Raw genomic sequence first — 20,254 nt, forward strand, 5'->3', positions numbered from 1 at the left:
ATGAGCTGGCTCTGTTTTGAAGGTCGCCCAATTTCTGGGCGCTGTCAGTGAACGTGATTTGCTTACGCTTTCTTTCGGAATGCGATCACAATGGTCGGGAGAAATGGATGCGGGAAAAGGGGACATACATATGTATGTATGTCGCCCACAGCTCATGGAATCGGGTCAATGGGAACGAGATTGAAATTGACTTCATGAGTGGCGGAATTCCGCTTACTCATTATGCAGGAATCTCAGTGGTCTAAAAACCAACAAAAAACGTGTGCGAATAAAAGGCTTATTTGGTCTACATTTAGCCTATTATGGCAAATTGGCCAAAGACTTTTGTTTTTCCTCTTTAACTGAATTGAATATACTATAACATTAAAAACCCTTTTAATCAAAGAAGGTTTTACTAGTGAATACATTTACTTTTAAAAGGTTTTATTTAAAAGGTTTTGAAACAGATTTTTAAACTGATTTAACAATATAAGTTTGTTTTTTAACTTACCCAAATTGGCGTAGACGTTGTCGGCCTTCAGCTTCACGGATCCGGTACCGGATGCCAGTGGCAGGACATTGGAGTCCACGCTGCTGGCGCTGAGCGTGGCGGTCAGTTCGGTTTTCTGCTTCCGCCGGAGCTCGGCGCTCTTGGGCGGCGGGGGGCGTGCCGGCTTGTTGGCCTCATGGGCGCGTTGTCCCTCACTGGCGCTCGATCGAAGGGGCGGAGCTGGTGGCTTTGCCGTAACCACGGCCACTGTCTGGGCCGAAACGGAATCACTGGTCTTTGTGATATCCTTCACTACCTCCACGGCCGTGGGATTGATGTCGATGGGATGGATAATCACGAGACGGGGCTTTCCAGAGGCATTGCCCTCCTCGGTTCCGGTGCATATTTCCGTATACACGCTGGTCTCCCGCTTGGCCAAAGATTCACCGGACTTGCCTCCATTGGTGCCCATGCGCAGAAACTTCTTGATGGAGAACTTGGACTTTTGTTTCTGTGGCGGTGACGCAGAAGGAGATTTCTTATCCAACCCAGCAGCGGCCAGACATTCCTCCGACATGGAGAGATGACGATGATTCCGGGGCGTTGGCTCCGGTGTCATAGGTTGCTTGAGGCTCAGAACCGAACTGGCCGATTGCAGCTGCATCTGCTTGGCCGCATTGGCGCGCTGCATCACGAAGGTGTTGAGACTCCGGAACTTGGGATTGATCACGGCCCGTTCGCGTTTGTCCTTCTCCCGAATGACGGGAGCTGCTGCCGCCACCGGAAGAGCTGGCTTCCTGGTGTAAAGGCTGCTGTTGTTGGTTGCAGATGCAGCTGTAACAGTTGCTGCTCCTGAAGATCCGGCGGGAGCACCTGTTGCTGTCGCTTGGCTCTCGGTAGATGACGATGATGATGATGTCTCACCTGATGACGTGGCCTTTTCCGCTGGCTTTGCTGCCGCCTTTGTCGCCTGCTCGAACTCAACTACCAGACTGTAATCTCGCTCCGGCGTGGGTGGAGCGCTAAGCTTTGGCTCTGGCGGCGGATTCGGGGCTTTGCCCTTTTTCAGCTTGGCTTCGTCAGCGGCTAGATTCTCTTTGGCCAACTGGAGACACTCGCTGGACTTGGAAATGGCCGACTGCAGCTGGCTGATGAATTGCTGCTCGGCGCAGCTGGGTTGTCGTTTGCCCAGGAAACTTTTCAGCTGGCTGCCATTGCTGGTAGCATTGCTGCTGGGATGGCTATTGACAAGTGGCTTCACCGGGAGTTCTGGTTTTTTGAGACCATGTAGGAACGACGGCCTGGCATCGATCTTCATGGGTGGTGGCGGTGACTTTGGCAGGGCGGGAAGCTGCTGCTCCGCCTCCTTTTCAACCGCCTGCTTTTGATTCTGCTCCAGACTGTTGTCCGGATCGGCACTGCCATCGGGTTCGCCATGTAGCTCCCGGCTCTTAACAGCTGGCTTGGGCACAGCTTGATCTCCTATCTGTATATCCTCGTAGTCTGAGTTATTGGTACTGGCACTCAGCTTCTTCTCCGCCAGAAGTTGACGCTTTTCCCCACTGGCCGCTGTGGCCTTCGCCAATCCCAAATTCTTGTACTCGCTACCCAAGCTGATGCCGATTCCCGAATCCGATTCACTGCGAATCATGTTGTAGGCATTCTCCTCATCCGAACTGCCATCGAAACTGCTGCCCGTGGAGTCCAGGGCGTCATCCGAACTGCACTTGGTGACGATCAGACCATCGGACGTTATCTTGCTGGTCATAAAGTTGCCCTCGTGAAGATTGTAGCTAGCCGCTCGGGTTTTCGAACTGAGCAGCATATCCGTGATGTACTGGGAGCTGGAGTAGTGTGAATTGCCGGAACTATCTGTCTGTGCGGCAGTTGCCACGCCCACCTGCTCGGAGTATTTGCCATCGGGAAGATTCTCGTAGCTCAACTGGGTCTCGACGACATCATAGTAGGCGGATACGCCATTTTCCGTATCCGAACAATTGCTGTCCGTGTCCGAGTATTTGTGGCACACGTTCACCTTGGGTTTGGCCTGGTCCCTGGTGATGGGCGCATTCCGTGCGATGGGCTTCTTAAGGTCGAGAAATGGCTTCGGGGAGTCACTCAGCGCACTCAGTTCGAATTTGATCTTGCTGCTGTTGTGGCTATTGCTGTTGCTGGCGGAAGTGGAGATGTTGCTGCCGCTTCCGCCTGAAGATGCGTCCGATGCATTTGTCTCACTTAGCTTCTGCTTCTGCTCCAATGTCTCCGAGATCTCGTCCAGCAGTGACTTCTCCATCGCCCGCTCAATGGGCGGACTATCTTTGCCATCTCGCGATTGAGTTGCCGTTGCGGCAGCTGCCCCTGTTGCACTGGCCGTTGTGCTTTTGGCCATGGTTAGCGTGGGCGTTAGGGTGGTGGTCACCTTTTTGGTAACACTGGCAGTTGCAGTAGTTGTACTACTGCTCTTGATGGCTGTGGCTGTGGTTATGGTCGCTGGCTTGGCTTTTGCCGGTGTTGCTCCAGCCAACGATGATGCAACTGATGTTGCGGCTGTGCTTTTGCTTTCCGCGGGCGCCGTTTTCGCTGGAGCTGGTGCGGATTTGCCCATGGGCTGGCCAAAGGGCATCACATTGATCGTTAGGGTCTGCTTCTTGCCCTCCTTGTCCACCTGAGGGGCTCCCAGTTTTAAAGCGGCAAAGGATTTCTTGATATTCTCCTCGGCATCGCCCAGCAGATTGCCATTGTTCATGTTGAAGTCGGTGTTGGCCCTGGTAATCCTCTTCAGCTCTTTGGTCTCCTCGTCGTCCGTCTCGCTAATGGCCATGTCATCGTGCTCATTGCCAAGGTTCATAAAATCGTGATCGTCATCGTCATCATCGTCCTCCGACCACTCGCCCCCATAGCCGATGATTTCGTGCAGTTGCTTGGGAAAGCACACCTTGCCGCCCTTTGAGTTAACGGATTTTCCAGAGCCATTTCCCGAGCTGCTGGAACTTGTGCTGGACCCGGTCAGTCTGACGCCGAAAGCCTTCTTGATGATGCTTTTCGCCGGGGTCTTGTGCTTGTTGGGGTAATCCGTTTTGACCTCCTTGTCCGGCTTATGGCCGCCACCCATTTTGGAGGCGGCTGCTGCAGCGGCTGCCTTGTGCTCGTCCTTGGACTTGAAGCAGTTCGAGCACAAATCCTTCTTCCAGGCATTCTGGGTGAAGTGCGAACAGATCGAGGACGACATCGCTGACACTTGCTATTGCTATTGCTCCCGCCGACGAAACAACCTTAGGCCATATTCTGCAAGGGAAAAATGGGAAAAACATTGAATCAGTTAAGTGGTCGTGAGCTATGGTTTGATGATGATGAGGTTGTTAGTTCGTAAGCCTAAACTTTCTTTGCAAAATATTGCGCAAGCTCACAATTAACTTTCACTGCCGCCTGCAACGCAATCTCAACTTCTGCCGCATGACTCAATATTGATTGAGTGGAGAAGTTGAGCCCAGCAATTGCGACTGTGCCATGTGGTCATCATCCAGCCCCGAAATCATGGCCACACACTGCCATTTGTCCAGGCAGCTTATCAATCAATCTTCATCTTGATAATGGAATTATTGAAATTTTGCTGATGATGATGTGGCCGCCGCTGCTCTTGACTTCATGGACTGCCACAATTGGTAGTTGGGAAATGGTGGAAAAGAGCATGGGATGGATGGATAGATGGGCTGACAACCACATAATTTACAGTACTGTGATTGTCACATCTCCCTCTCCCTGGAAAAACCATCGATTGCGGTTGGGTAATCGCCAGTTGCAGCTGCATTTCGTTAACTGCATGGCTACTGTTTGTCGTTTATTTTGTCGACTGTTTGCAAATGACTTTCTAAACACGGCCGAAACTGCAACTGCATGTGCAACACTCTACGCGCCGCAGCAATGCCTAACAAAAAACAAACCTAGGAAGTGCCACACAAATTAAACACAGACAGACAACTCATTTGTAGCTTCGAAATTGGCGTATTTATTTGGTCAGAGCTTCTAGAAGTGATTCAAAGGCAAACTGGTTTCCATTTAAGGAGTTAACCATTCATTTTGATAATTTCTCAAACAAAGACACACTGTTTCCTGTAGAACATTATAGGTCTAATTTAATGACTAATTTGTGAGAACTCGAATGGGAAACCTGTATATACTCTCTACACTTATTCTGTGTACCCATTTCTAACGCTTTAAAGTAGCTCATCTTTTTGTTATTTGAATGCTCGTAGTCATATCATTGGTAGATCAAATTGCTTGCTACCAAATTATGCGATTTATCTGGTAGATCTGCTTAGAATGCCTCCGACAATTTTGGGGCGTTTCTAGTGAACCACTTTACACAACTCCCAGCGGCAACATCGCCATCCCGCCGCTAACAATGTAACTATTTTGAGCTCTTTAAGCCATTAACTTCTTCATATGGCTGTGAGCATCTACGCAAGTGTGTCACTTGAACCAAAACACCAAGTTTAGGCGCTCAAATTCGAAGGTGTTGCTGGTGTTGCTGGTGTTTTTTGTCATGTTGCTGCTGTCGCGGCGACAACAATGAAGATGACAGCAACAGCAACATCACAGTTTGTGGCTTATTTTGAGGCAACATTTATCAACGCCAGCGCCGAGGAAAGTTGACCCATTGTTAAATGTGGCCGGAGTGCTCGACTTCTGTTGCTGCCACGCTTGATTTCTGCCGCAGATGCAGATGTTGCTGCTGCTGCTGCATACACCAGCTCCCCCAGATCTGCGTTTTTGGGTCAGCATTTTGACTTGACGTTAATATGCATAAATCTCGACTTTGTGCAATGCGGTCGCGGATACAATTGGCATCGAATGATGATTGGGGGGTAGGGAGCGGGAAAAGGGATGTTTGTCAAATTGCATAACTGGGCCAGCTAAATGTTGCTGCTGTATTTTTGTTTTTTGAATGTGCCCGCATTGTTACCCATAAATTTTAGACGCCGCTCGCGGTTACCGTTTGTTTTTATGTCTATTTCTGCCACGGATTTTTTTGTTTTCTCGTTTAATTGTTTGCATTTTTTCTTTCACTCATTTGCATTCGGTTGCGGAATCGATTGGCCATTTATTTATGGCCACACACAAGCTGAGCGAACATATAAAAAAAAAAAACAGGCAAAAGGCGATGAGAGTTGTGCCCATTCTCATGGAAAGCAAGTGGATCGCCAGATCACATATATGTATGTTGGCCAACTATTGAGCGAAAAACATTGAGATAACCGGGCCTTTGGAAAACTGTCAAAGGCTGCAAAAGAAATGCAGAAAATGCACAACAAATTGTGGGGCCCATTTGACCATATGAAAGCCGTTTGCCCAAGTTCCAGCAGCCAGCAGCAATCGAAATGAAGATGGTGTGGCAGCCACAACTCGAAATGGAATGCTGCAGCAGGCAGCATCGACAACATCTTTAAGCTATTTTTCAAGTTTGGCAGTTGGCCTGGCAGCCAGGAATGCTGTTTCCCTCCCCACAGATAAGATTGTTGGCCAGAAAAAAGAGATATCAAGGCGTGTTGCTGTTGCTGCGGCAAAAGTGTTACACAAATAAATCTACATAAATTTCAGGCCAGCGCTAAGCTCCTGACCAAAGATGGCTAATATATGCCTGGCCAGGACGTCAGCTCGTTAGCCAAGTTTGCTATCTAAGGTGAGTGGTTCACTTGGACTGATGGATTCCGGTGGGGAAAACTGTTCGTGGGCGTTGCAAACTAATCGATGCACCGTCTGATCTGAATTTGCATTTTCTGCATTTTTCTGCATATACTGCAGCAGCAGTTCGTCTGTCTGCCAATTGGACACACACGAAACTGGCGTTGATGAAACCCGTTCCCGTTTTCGTTCCGGCGGCAACCAATTTCGATATTTTGCATTCTGGCATTTTGTATTTGCTGATAATCTGATCGGGCAAAACAGTTAGCTTGACCGCAGCCGCAGGCAATCGAGGCCAACAGGTTTTTTTCTTTCGGCCAAAAGCAGGAGGGTTCTGAAGGCTATTCTTAACAGCACATCCTAGTCTTTGTTTGGGTTAGCTGATGTCTTTTCTTTTGGACAACGAAAGTGGGTTAAAGCCGTCTGATTCAGCCGCAACCGCAGCACAGCACAAAATTCCAGAACCGAATTTTTAATTTAATCACCAGCAGCGAGTGTTGATTCCCATTAAAGCCAGAACAGGAAAGCGAAAAGCGCAAGAGCACGAAATTGAAACGAAATGAAGCGCGAGATGAGATGAACGGAGATACAGAGGTGCTATATGGATATATATGCATATCGTTCCATCTGAAAATCGGGATGCGGGGCATTCGGGAGCTTTGTTCCACATTTGCACGTGAGATTTATGCGTGGCTGTGGCTCCCCCGACTTCTGGTGTTTATTTATACATTTATCGTTATGTATACGCACGTACTAATGGATCCGTATGATCCGCAGCCATATCCACCTGTGTTCTACTCGCTCCACACGGCATTATGCAAAGCAGCGGCGGCGGAATGCTCTCCTCCTTGTTTACATTGGCTAAGTTATGCAGAGGCACTCGGCGAAGTTTTTGGCCAAAAAGAATTCTTCGCTGGGTTGGGCCTCTTGCCACGAAACGGATGTGGTGGGCGATCCCCCGCCAGCCAAATGTCAACTATTTGCCTTTAAAGGTGAGGCGCCAATTGAGTTGCGGCAGAGAATCGAAGAATCAAGGCTCATAAACTCAAATCCTAACCATCTGTCTTTGAAGTTCAAAGTTCAAGTTCAAGCGTGTGCTCTGCACTTCAGTTTTATTGCATTGTTCGCACATGCTTTGCGCCTAATTACGCTTTCAAATTTAATCAGCTGCTTATTGAGAGCTCGCCAAGTGTGGGAAAGTTTTTGGCGAAAAGTCTGAGAAAACTTTATGCGGATTGATATGTTGAAAACATTGCACACCGAAGAAATAAAGAGCGCATAACTTAATTAATATCTTTTATTTTTATACCAACTTTTTCAGTTAGTTACCAACATAAATGGCTTGGTTGTCTGTGCAGTTTTCAATGCCAAGTAGCAATCAAATATATGATATGTATGTATATAACATATGCCAAAAATATTTTCGTTTCCCTGTTCACACGAGCTCAACCGAACACTAGAAATTTCGCTGGGAGATTGTTTAATTAAAGCCAAGTCAAAGTTGCCATTAGCTCGGGTTGTTGTTTGTGCCTCTCGAGAACTTGCCGGATGTTGGTGCAGGCAGCAGGGCAATTTTGTCAACAGGTAATACAACAAACTTGTGCGACCACAATAATGACAACAAAAAGGCAGCAACAACAGCAGCTGCAGCAGCAACACAGCAGCAGCAGCAACATCAACATCCAGCAGCAGCAGCAATTAAATTGTGAAGAAGTTGTTTGTGGAGAGGGAGTGGAAATTACTGTAGTGCCGCTGGCTGTTTGAAGCCTTTTAAGCATAAACATAGTTGACGACTACTAACTGCTTTACGAAGAAGTCAAGGCAGCGTGATTAAAACGGAAAGATTGGCTAGGGAAAAGTTGTTAGATAGTACCTTAGAGGTACCTTTTGGCCCAGCACGTTATGGATTTAACTCGAAGTTAAGTGCCAGAACATATTTATGTTGACCACCCAAGATGCCACCAGCGACATGATTTCTTGATGGCTTGTCACATGCTGCAAATGGTTTGGGCCAAAAGTTACTTGTCCGCCTGTCAATTAACCCGAGTAACGAGCCCGACTCACAGCTTCGCGTCCAGCTGCCAATATTGCCAGTCATTCGATGCCCGCCGGCATATCATGTCGGGTTAATTGAAGTTGCCATACTTGCTAAGCCGCTAAACCAAAAGGCCTTACAGCATTAGCCCAAGGCCCCGCAGGCCAAGTTTGGGTTTATTTTTAGCAGCTTAGTTGATTACGGAGAAATGTTTTATGTTCATTTTCGCCAAGGATATTCCAGGAAAATGCGAAGGAGGAGCTGCCTTAATCAACCAAAGCCTGTGAATTTATGCCTGTGAGCGCGCCCACATCTTCCTGCCTCTTAGTGTTGCAAAGAAAGAAAAAAAGAAGGGGGAAGTTGGTGGCGTTGGTTGGGGGCTGAACGAAGCACATATATTTCAAGGTTAAGTTCCCATGTCGTCTTCGTTTTCATTTGCTGTTGCGTGACGCTGACAAAGAGTATAAAAAAGAAGGGGTAAAGATGAAAAGGAAGCTGAAGAAGGCACACTGGCAACGTGGCGCAGAAGAATGACAGCAGTGGCAGCAACAGCAACACAAATTGCAGCAGCAACATCAGCAGCTGCAACAACAGCAAAACAAGACAGTGCAAATTAATAAATGAAAACGCATCCATTGATGCAACTGCTGCCAGGGGTCCGAAAAGCTGCTGGCCTGTTGCTGCTGTCTTGTGTTTATACCCATTACTTGTACAGGGTATACTGGACTGTTCGAAAAGTAAGTAATAGATAGAAGACAGAATTTGTCCGTCTGTCTATACAAGCGTATGTTTATATTCTTGCAATGAGCGCGAGTAAGAGGTATCTGTTAGTCGAGTCACTTTACTTTAGCGTTCTCACTTGTTTGTTTTTACCAGCACGCACATGTGTTGCTGCAACATAGGCTTAATTAAAGAAATAAACACCCTTGCTCCCCTCGAATTCCCCTCCTGCAACAGAATGTGTCGCTAACTGCAAACGGGGATCCGATTTCAACTTTGTATTTTCTTTACTTTCCAGCACAGCAACAGCTGTTGTCGTAACTTGACTTTATAACACAGCCCACCAAACCACTCCCTACTTTTGCTTAGTTTTTTAATACTTCTGCATTAAAATATTTTACGATCGCTGCGTCTTAATGAGTGCGAGTGCAGAAGAGAACTTTTCAGTTGGCTGCATTTGAGGACACCAAGTCAAATGAAAAATGAAAATAATAAAAACCTGTTGCGTGGGATAATTTTGTAGGCGCCGCATTCCCCAATTTGCTGGACAATTTGTAAGTGCCTGTTGCCGGGACAGGCACAAATTGCAACTTCAACTGCAACAGCAACTGCAACAACTTGTAATGGAGCAGTGAGTCATGTTTGCGGGACACACAGCTGCATGGTTTTTTTTTTGTTATCTTTTTGGGGTTTCACCACAGGCGGATGACTGCCATTTTATCCGGCTTGCGGTTTTGAGATCTTGACCAGAACAATAAAACGCCCAAAAGCACGAATTCCCATACCTGCTCAGCCCAGAAACTCTTTTTTTTGGCCACCTAATGTTCGTGGTTGGGACTTATGAATGCCTGTTTGTTTGACTTTTATTGCACAATTAGAATATGAAATACCAAATAAAAGCAAATACAAAACTTAAGCAATTTGAGCTTGAATCAAGACTTGGCAAGACGAGAACAACTTGCCCATTTGGCTTGAGCAATTTTCGATGTCTGCCAGCGGTCTAAGGCAATTGTCTCAGAAATCCGATGGTGAAGGGTCTGCGGATTGGCTACAAAGAGCCCCATGTAATTGTATGCCAAAGGTCAACAACTGTGTTGGATTTGGTAAGAGCAAATATGGCAAAAGCAAACAATATCCAGACAATACTACAGTTAAATGTGTGTATCTTATATATGTTGTATCTTGCAACAGCTCGGCTCCTTTCCATAAACAAATTAGTAAAGCTAGGAAGATTAAAATTACTTTTAATGCATGTTGAATGTCGTAATTTTAAAGGATAATCCAAGTCAGCGCAAGAGTGAACAATAAAAACAAAACGTCTGATTTAAAGCACTAATTTTTAAAAATAGTCACTCAACGGTTTAACATCTTAGCTAACTGGTATTCTTTTCGTTGAAGCTTGACCAACTCGTCTCTTAATTCGGCCAAGGACTTAGTTCCTGAAGGAGCAGCTACTAAATTTGCAGGAGGAAATTCCTCAGGAGCTGCTGAGGAGTGGTGAATTCCTTCTTGGTTGGTGGTTTGCCAAAATCTAAAGCTTAGTATACGCGCACTTCTGTTGACAATCCAGTCGCAAACGTTAAGCTTCTGGGTCACCGGATTTGACTTTCTCAATCAAATCGGAGCTCTTACCATGTAGTTGATGACATGGGCATGAGTTCCAGGCTTAATGCGATAAAGTGCTGGAGATAGTACATCTCTTCCAGAGGCTTTGGCCATCGCTCCGCCAATTTTAAAAATCGATGTTTCTCCAAAGACCAGTGGCTTTTCCATTACGTATGGAGCGGTGGCCATTTCGGAGCACTTAGTCGGAGCACGGTGGTCCAATTGCAGTCTTCACTGGTGCAGACTTGCAGTGGACGCAATACATCATTTCCAAAACTCACATATGTTGGATGATTTTTCGCCATAGTTTAACTTTTTTTTTTGTTTATTCGCAAGATAATTTACTTTACCTTCCAGTACACTAATAACCACTGAATGTAAAATTTATGGAAAACATTATTATACAACTACTACTTCAAAGAAAACAAACGAAAAATCTAACGTAAAGTCTCTTTAACCCATTTTTTCGGTAATAAAGTGCAACAATCAGTATTTTTCAAGCTCGCAATTCTGCAGCAATGACGACAAAAGAAATAGCTGCTAAATCCATCTAGTTGGCTGTGTGCAACAGTGTGATGGCATCTGCATCTGGTTATTGGGCACAAATTGCACGCAACGTTTGTCAAACTCGGCTTGCTTGCACGTATTACGTATACGCACTGTTGCAAGGCCAAACAATGGCTCGTGTGCAGACGGAGACAAAAGCCTTACCAAACACACACATGCCACATGAGTGGCAGCTGCAGCAATTGCTCTTGTTGCTGCTGCTGTTGCCGTTAGCCGTTGCAAGTTGCAACTGTCGCCGGCTGGTGCGATAAACAACAAAAGAAAGTCAGTAAACCACTGCGGGAATGGCCAAGTTCAAAGTTCAATGGAAGACGAGCAGCAGCAGCAGCGGCAGCAACATGTTGACAGCGACAAGCAATTAGCCAAGACAGATGAAGGGTTCATCTCATGCGGGGGGTTGCGGGGTCGCTGGTTGGTTCAACTGCAGGGCAAAGCGCGCGAATCAATTTACATTTGCATCTGCAGTCGCGGCATTTTGTCTTTGGGCAACGAACCTGCAGCTTAAGCACTGCATTAAATAATCATAAATAAAGTTTTTTTTCCTTCGCCTTAAATTTTTTTGTTACCACATTCATAGAAATTGAGCTACCGGCAAACGGAGCGCTTTCCTCCTTTTGTTTGATGTAGAAAGTGCATCGGCCAGCGGGCTCATGGGAAATTAAATCAATTGAACCGGCTGGTCTGGTGGCGGATTTTGAACTTGGGCTTAATTAATCTGTGCAGCCTTTCGAAAGTTTGGTCAGCAAAATTGAATTGAATTTGCCAGCCGAACAGGGACACGCCCAGCGCAAAAATTATTTGTTTTGCTTTGTAGTTTGACATTTAATTGGCATTAATTACTATCCCCTCAGCTGTAAACGCACGCCCCCCTCGTTGGCCAATCACGGGCACAACTTTCACTGGTTCGCCTACACCAAAATTGGTAACCAAAAGCGGCCAATAGGCGTGGGGTAGTGGCAGTGTGAGGGGGAAGGGGGGTGGTTTGGAATTGGTGGCCAATGCAATTGACAGTTTCAATTGAAGCATTCGAGCGGGTCTTGGCCAAGGCTTATCGCTGTGCGCCATCCAGGCGGCAGCTTTACCCAAAACCCATTATCATTTTGACAGGCAGCAGCCATTAGACAGAAGCCGCATCGTTTACACTCAGAAAAATTGGTAAAATTAGGAATTGGGAATCTTAAACTAAGAAATTATATGAATTTTATAGATGAAAACTTATTCGTACAACCAAAGTTATACACGAATCATTTAAATGCCGAAGCCTTAGATTTAGGTTTTCAAATATTAAAAACATAAATTACTCGACCATTATGCAACATAAGATACAAATATAAATTTACCCCTTGTCATCACCTAAAGTTAAAAGAAATAGGGCTGCAGCTGATTGAGAGCGTTGCATGCCAGCGGCTCATTTGGCTCAATTAACTTTGGCCGGGCCAACAACAGTTTAGCACCTAATCGTTTGCTACCCACTGAAAAGCGGGGAAATGCCAACAGAATAAAGCCGAAATGCGCTCGTTAATTAATAAACAGTTCCGCCGCATAAACGGTGCCACAAATCAGCGGGACAGCATACAGATACAACACGGCTATGAGAAAATATGGGCCAGAAGGGAAAATGGTGGTGGAATGGGAGCTTGCCCCACACGTGTGCAACATGTCACCTGGGGAACGGAATGGAATTGTGCGGTGTGGCATGCAACATTTACGAGCTTGTCGCTGCAAAGATTTTCATTCCAGTTCACCCGCGAGTGGGAGTCTCGGCGAAAAAAAGACAAAAAGTATAATATATATTTATGTATAAGCCGAATTCCAGAAAACAAAATCTCCGTCAAATGGATGGGATGTTCAAAGGGGGGTAAGGGGGTTGGGGATTCGAGCGATGAGTGCGGCAACATCAGATAACTAGACAAATTTGTCTTGCTTTGTTTTGCGTCCCGTCTCGAGTGTAATTTTGTTAGAAATGGAAAGTTTTATTGTTTGCCATCAGTCGAAAGCAAATCGCTGGGACTAAACGCTGTCGAATGTTGCAGCCGGCAGCTGTTATTTCTTCGTTTTCGTTCCGTTTTCTTCTACTGCCGGCTGGCTTTTTACACATTACAACTTCTTTTTTCTTACTTTTTTGTTTCTAACTGGAAAAGTAAATCTGGAAATCTATTCAATTGTGACCGTTGACTGAACGACGACGTCCGACCGAGGCGAACCAAACTGAAGCGTTTCCATCATCAACAATGGAGTGGCATTTTTCCACAACTTCTTCAGCTTCTGCCGTTTTATGGGCGAGCTGTACAATAAATTTGGTATGAAATTAGATTTATCTCTTCATTAAATGTATATAGGATATATATATTTACGTGTATCTGAGAAGAAACTTCGCTTTCAGCACAATGGAAAGTTTCTCGAGCTGGCCCCAAAATACCAAAAAACAAAAAGAGAGAACACAATACGCGATTTTCTCGACTATCAGATACCCGTTACTTAGCTGGCACTTGGCAGTGCGAATGAGAAAGTTCAATAATCTTTTTGGCAATGAAATACAACAAATATGCTACAATTGTTTCAAAACTGTGGGCGTGGCAGCTTAGGACGGATTGTGGGCGTTGCGCCATGTCCGAAAAGGTCCCGTTATCGATTTCGCCATGCCTAATATCCCTTTCAGGCTTTTATAGATTCTGAGGTCTCGAAGACGTATATGGCCAGATCGACTCCGATATTGATCCTAACTACTATATATCCTTACTATTTCGACTTTATATAGTCGGTAACGTTTCCTTTTACCTTTTACATACTTTTCAAAGAATCGAGTATGCCCTTTCACTCTAAGAGTAAAGGGTATAAGATGAGGTTTTCGCAGCGAAAGCGATTTTATGATTTTCTGAATCTGAGTCGCAGGGCGAAGAAGAGTTCATTGGCATTCGACATTCGCATAATTTCTGCGTCATTTAACACACATATCTCATAGTAAGTGGCCAGGCCAATTAAGGCCGATAATTAAAGACACGGCTGCCAACACAGTTGCAACACTTCGAACACTTTGGCTGCCGTTTAGGCCAACTTCCATTGTTCGACAGGTTGGCAGTTGCATTTGCAATCTGCTGCATGCCATTTGCAGTGGGATTTCGATCTTCCTGGTCTTCGGATAGCCTGGGACCTGGGACCCGTTCCCACTCTCTGCTCTGCTCCAGCACACCTGCCAACACATTGTTAGCCGCCTCGGATTACCCATGTTGTTCGTGGCCTGGGAGTGCACCTTCAATTGGCATGCCAATTGGCCTGGCAACGAAAGTGTAAATTATGAAAAACACGTCAAGTCGGGCCTACCGAGTTACCAAGTTACATATGCACGTTTAGCGTTACGCATTTTTGCATTCTGTGTGAATTTGATTGCAATTTGCCTTTCCCTTACCTGCTTGAACTTTTCCACCTGTCGCACGGTATCCTCAGTTAATATCGTTTGGCTTTACAATCTGCAATGCAAATTAAAAGTATTTATTATTGAATGCATGGTTGTTAAAGATTAAATAGTAGTTATATATATACAGCTATATTTGTATCAATTTAAGGCTAACTAAGATTAAGGATATACTCGTAGTGATTTTAAGAGCTTGGAAAAACAAATATATCAATTGGTGCATTCAATCCATTTTCCCTGTTTGTTTTAAGCCACTTTCAATACGACTTACAAAATATTAAAGTTTGGCAAATATAATATATTACAAAGGCAATTTATTATGCAAAAAGGTTGATGTATTTATCGAGCCCAGGGTACGAATGCCAATAATTTGCCGCGGAACATAAAAATCTGACCGCTGTCCACAAGTACTGACTGCAGTTCAATGGCCTGTGGGCGCGCATGCAAAATTAGCCAATTTCGTTTGGTGTAATTCAAAATCAGTAATCGAATTACGAAATGCTAAGGCGCCAGTTGTTAAGACCCTCTTCCCCCCTCCCCAAAAGACTTGCCGTCTTAAAAGCCCCTTTCTCGGCTTTTAGCCATGCAATGACCCGAATTCAATGCACGTCGAGCTCATATTTTACGAGTTGCACTGCCAGCAAACTGAAAACAGTTGGCATTTGGGGGCATTTAGTCGCTGGCCAAGTCTCGACTTCAGGAGACTCCACCTCCCCCCACCCCTCTGAACACCCACAACGAATCGAGCTGCAAAAGCTACAAAATATTTATTGTCATTCTCCTCGTCTTGCCCATGGTTTCGATTAAACTTGGCTTGGCTGAACTGGGCTCGACTTGACTTGGCCAGAACAAGTTGGAGCCCGCTTAAAATGCACTTGAGCACTCCGGTTAACCCGAGGTGGCGATGCAGATGCAGACGGCTGGGTGGGGGGTTTATTACGATAAAAGAGAACTGTTCCATCAAGGTTAACTTGGCCAAGTGGCTGGCTTTTACGGCGCACTTGTCCGTTCCTTCTCGTGGGGATTGGCAGACAGTGGAAAGCCAATTCTATTGTCAATTAGCATGGTGTGATAAAAACTGACCGCTGCAAGGTCGCCTGTTCAGTCAGATCAGAACTGAATATGCGGTCGGCCACATTAATTAGCATATTTATTAGCCAGCAGAAAAAAAATCAATTAAAACAATAAGCGGGAGTGAGGGGAGTAAAAGGCTAAAACAGACGCATTAACAAGAACAGACAGTGACTGTGTTGGCAGAATTATTATTATTTTATTATAATTATATTTAATATTTTGTAATTATTATATATATTATATAAATTCTATATATATCATAAACCATCCTCTAGATAAAATGGCATTTTTATATATGGTAGTTTAAATTTTGGTCTTAACTCAACGAAACAATTTTGCAAATGGGGGAACTGTGTTTTTAACTTTAACTGCAAATTTAGTAAATTTATCCGCCTATGTGTAATTTCTGCTTGTAATATTTTTATAAAATTTAAATCCATTATATCCACTGTAGTGTCATATCCAAACTAATCTCAACCGCACCCATGGGAGCACTTGTATCGTTGCTCACAGCTATTGAATGCAAATTGCACGTGTGGTTTTACTGGCTTATCGATTGCGATTCGAAAGTGGCTTTTAATTAACTTCTTAGCCCCCGAGCAGCTGTCAGTACTTTGGAGAATTGATATTCTAAACGGATTTAGTGGGAAAATTGTAAGTTCGTAGGCTAATTAAAGTGAAATTGGCAAATCCGCACTTATCTAGACACGTTAAATTTGTCAGTTAGCCCGAAAAAGGTAATTGAAGACGCCTTGCGAGAAAGACAAAACAAACAGAACACATAAACTGGGGCTTTTGTTATGCGATTCGTTGGAATTTCCACGAGTGCTCCAAACGGAGTGGGAAGCTTGGGACTGAACTGGACTGGACTGGGCTGGGCTGGACACCGGGAGGAGGCGGAGGAGCAGCTGGAGCGGAAGCGGGAGTGATAATAAAACAACACCGAAGGTCATTACTGGAAAAACGGGTTTTTCTAGCCAACCTCTGCGGCTCTGCAGCATGAAGTGAGTAAGCATTTAGCATTAAAATACCGTTGGGATTATGGCGTTTGAATATGCATGGGCGAAGCGACAGCCGCTGCTGCGGGCGCACTGTCCCCCCCGTCGGAATCCCTCCTTTTTTTGGTCAACAAGTTCGCCTTAATAGATGCCGCCAGTTTTGCAGCAAGAGCTCCAGTTGCTACGTAGCTGCTGCAGTTGCATCTGCATAAATTATGCACCCAGAGCCATTTGCAAATTGTCATTCAAACGCTGGGACGACAACTACTGGCTTGGCGACATCGCCGTGGCTGTTGACGCCGATGAGGAGATGACGGTATGAAGTGATGAAGAAACGGGCAGATGGAGATGCGGATGACATGGCTTCATGCCCACGCCGGGTTAACGCCTCGTTCGCAAATCTGGTTACTAATGGCCACGATGGAGATGGTGGCGCTGATGCCATTAAAGGTCAACGGGCGGGTGATGGAACGAGTTCCAGATGAGATTAACGCTGAAAGTTGATTAGTAACGTAGCCCAGATTTATTTATGAACTATCCAAGTGCATCACGGGGTTTAACTTTGAAATAAACTATTTTTTATAGATACATAACGACTAAAGATCCTGAGTTAAATTTCAAGCCCCTTTTTCTGAATGAACTGTAGCTTTTGCCCAAACTTTGCTGAATTTCCACTGAATTTTCTAAAAAGTCAACAGTCTCAAAGTATCTGAATGGATACTTAAGATTTACTACAGTTCTTAAATAACTTTTTTTGGCTGACAAAAAGTTTGTTGTCAAACAGCAGCTGTAAATGCAGAATATTGAATGAATGTAACTTTTTCAACATTTTGCATATTTAAGGGATTAACTTAGCACGCAAATCAATAAAGTTGTTTCGATATTATAGACTTGAACTTCTTTTCTGCTTTTCTGGTTCAACAAACATGTATAGTGAATATTTTGGATTTTGTAAGTTAGTTCAGATATGTTTTTTGTAAATATTCTTAATAGTTCTTTAGATGACTTAACCGTTTTAAGCCCTGTGGAATTCCTGCATTATTTTGCTTAACTAAACCAACATTTTTACATAAGTCACAGAGACCAAGAAATGCTGGCCGGCTTTTATTTGGCTATAACTGTAAGTGTCATCAGAAAGCGGTTAACCGGTTCTAAAACTCACTCCTCAAGCGCCCAGAGGCGTAGCCAAAAAGGGGGTTCCAGTCGTGGTCAATGATTTAGAGGAACTTTATCCCAAGTGACTACCGCTTTGAAGATTCCACACGAGCTGTGCCCCATAATCAGCCGCTTATGACACTTCTTTCTAGTCTCCCAACTATTTTCTTTTGGGTCCAAAACCAGTTGGCGTTCTCTTCTAACCGTTAAGTGACCAGCCGTAGCCCCAATGCAATTCAAATGCAGATGAGTTGCTATCTCCATCTTTCTCCCGACTGCGTCATTGCCACTGCTGCAACTTGAAAATGCAACTGAAACTTTCTACAACTCGACGTTTCGAGTGGAGTGCAATCGAATGCTTCAATGGAGCAGAAAACTTTAGGTGGCATCTCACTCAGCCTCAGTTCGTTTTTAGCCATGGCTCGGACTCCCTGCGCGGGTCCAAATGTCGCAAATGAAGTTGAAGTCAATTTACTCAAGCATTGGCATTGCAACTGCAGCACAAGGAGCAGATGGAGCAGCAGCAAAGTTTCCAGTTGAGTGGAAGAGCTGAGCATGCAAATTGTGAGCCACGTTTATATGTACGTATGCATGGATTTGGGTCCGGGCCAATAACCAGTGCAATTCAGTTGGCCATATTTAATGGCCGCTTAGCCGCACAATTAATTTGTCAAAAAAAAAAAAAATTGGTGGCAAGTCAAGAGCTCACGGGGAGGGTAATCTGTCAAGGCATGTTGGCTGTTGGCAGGTGGGCAGGTGGCGCAACTTTCACCTTGACCGGTTGGCCAAAATGCTAGAGTCAGAGCCGGCCAAGATTGCACTGCAGGCAATGGTCTAAGCCAGAGTTATCATCATTAAATTCGGCACATTTAATTAGACACTTTGCAGATGCCTCGCATTTATTTAGCCGTAGAATCCGAACCGGAGATCCACACAAAGAACTTCCCTTCACTGCCCATCACTCACTTAGCTCTTTGTTCGCGTTATGTTTGAATTTGTGTTTTTTATTTTCGCTGCTTTTGGTAATTTGCATTTCTAAGCTTGGCAAATTGGACAAAAAGACAACTGCGAAGAAGGCATTGAAAAGCTTTTCGCATTTTTGTGCGCTGTTAATTAGCCACGAGAAGCGTAATGCGCATAATGGCCATTAGATGGTATAGCAGATGTATATATGGATGAATAGATATATCGGACTATAGGAGTTTGTGGAAAGGAGAGTTGAGAATGCTATGCGTTTGTAAACAAAAGAAGTAAGCCAGCCAGCCGAGTGATTGATCGAAGGTTGAACGACCTGGAGTACATATGTGGTCCAAACCAAGACGATCCCAGATGAAGTCGAATCGAGCTGAGAAGCCACGAAGCCAAGAGCATAATTATGAGCTTATAAATAAAATAGAACTACACGCCGAAGGCAGAACCTAATTAACAGGTATGTGTGAGCTGGTGTCTCTGTCTTAGAAACTATATCTATGACGCGCACTGTGCGTGGCCAGTGGAAATCGCCATACGCCGCTACTCAATTAAAGTCGAAAAGCAAAAGTACCGAAATATTTCAGTTTCGTTGACCAGCCGGGCATGTCGCTAAAACCAAAAAATGGGCAGATACAGATACAATCCGCATAGCTTGAGCATTCAAAATAGCCTCGTCTGCGGTTAAAGGTTAGCTTTCTTCTTTTGCATATCTTTATGACCATCCCCAGTTGTTATTATCGTTTTGGGGAGTGCGCTCATAAATCACATGATCATGCAGCACGTGTGTGCATCCTAGATATGGGTTGTGCACTTAGAGAAAAAGTACTTGTATTACAGGAGTTAGTTTCAAGAGAAATGACACTTTTGATTTGAAGATAGCTTATTATAGTAAATTAATACATTATCATAGAAATGGAACATAGATTGGAGATATTGATTAAAAGCGAATTTATTCTCAGTGTTTAGATTCAATCTGAGCGCTTTCGCTGAGTGAGAAAACGGCCTGCGTAGAAATGCATTTCCATCGTCATCGGTTGTGGTGGAGCGCATAATATCAGCTTGATGATCGTGCCGCATTTATGCGCTTCCTAAACAACAACTGCTGCATTTTAAATATATAATTAGACTTATACTGCTGGCGGTGACTGTGCGTACCCCATTGTGGCTATTATTAGGCCCTCGTTCCCTGCCACGTTGCCTAAGTGATCAGTTCCGCTTGGGCTGGATATCCCTCTTCCTATTCCCATTCCTATTCCAGATATTCTTCTTGCACTTTTATATATAAACATACTATAGAGTGCAGGCTCTTCATCAAATGGGAGACAATTGACTAATAAAAGAGCCGCTCGCGTAAGTAGATGCATCTTTTCTGCTCGAGTGTGTGAAGGGGGAGATGTCACCTTGTGCGGTGCATTATGCAATTCACGTAATTGTAATTGACGGCATCCTGCAGATTTCCTTCTCGCCATTGCATAAGCGATAACATTTCGATTAGCAGCCAGCTTTCGTTTAGTCGGGGTAAACAAGTCTATCCAGAATAATCTGGGCCTGTCATTCATAAATTC

The 20,254-nt window shown here is 44.7% G+C and overlaps 1 protein-coding gene across 1 annotated transcript in view; it reads right to left on the reverse strand.

The window, feature by feature from the left end:
• LOC117142783 (pneumococcal serine-rich repeat protein) overlaps positions 1-20,254 on the reverse strand; it is a 35,098-nt gene that overhangs the window by 4,286 nt on the left and 10,558 nt on the right. The window contains exons 2-3 of the mRNA XM_033306974.1: positions 14,485-14,545; positions 491-3,754 (exon numbers count right to left, since the gene is read on the reverse strand). Coding sequence (XP_033162865.1) covers positions 491-3,698 — 3,208 coding nt within the window. The 5' untranslated portion in view covers positions 3,699-3,754; positions 14,485-14,545. The remainder of the gene's footprint in view (positions 1-490; positions 3,755-14,484; positions 14,546-20,254) is intronic.

Source organism: Drosophila mauritiana, chromosome 3R (genome assembly GCF_004382145.1).
Source record: "Drosophila mauritiana strain mau12 chromosome 3R, ASM438214v1, whole genome shotgun sequence".
NCBI lineage: Eukaryota > Metazoa > Arthropoda > Insecta > Diptera > Drosophilidae > Drosophila > Drosophila mauritiana.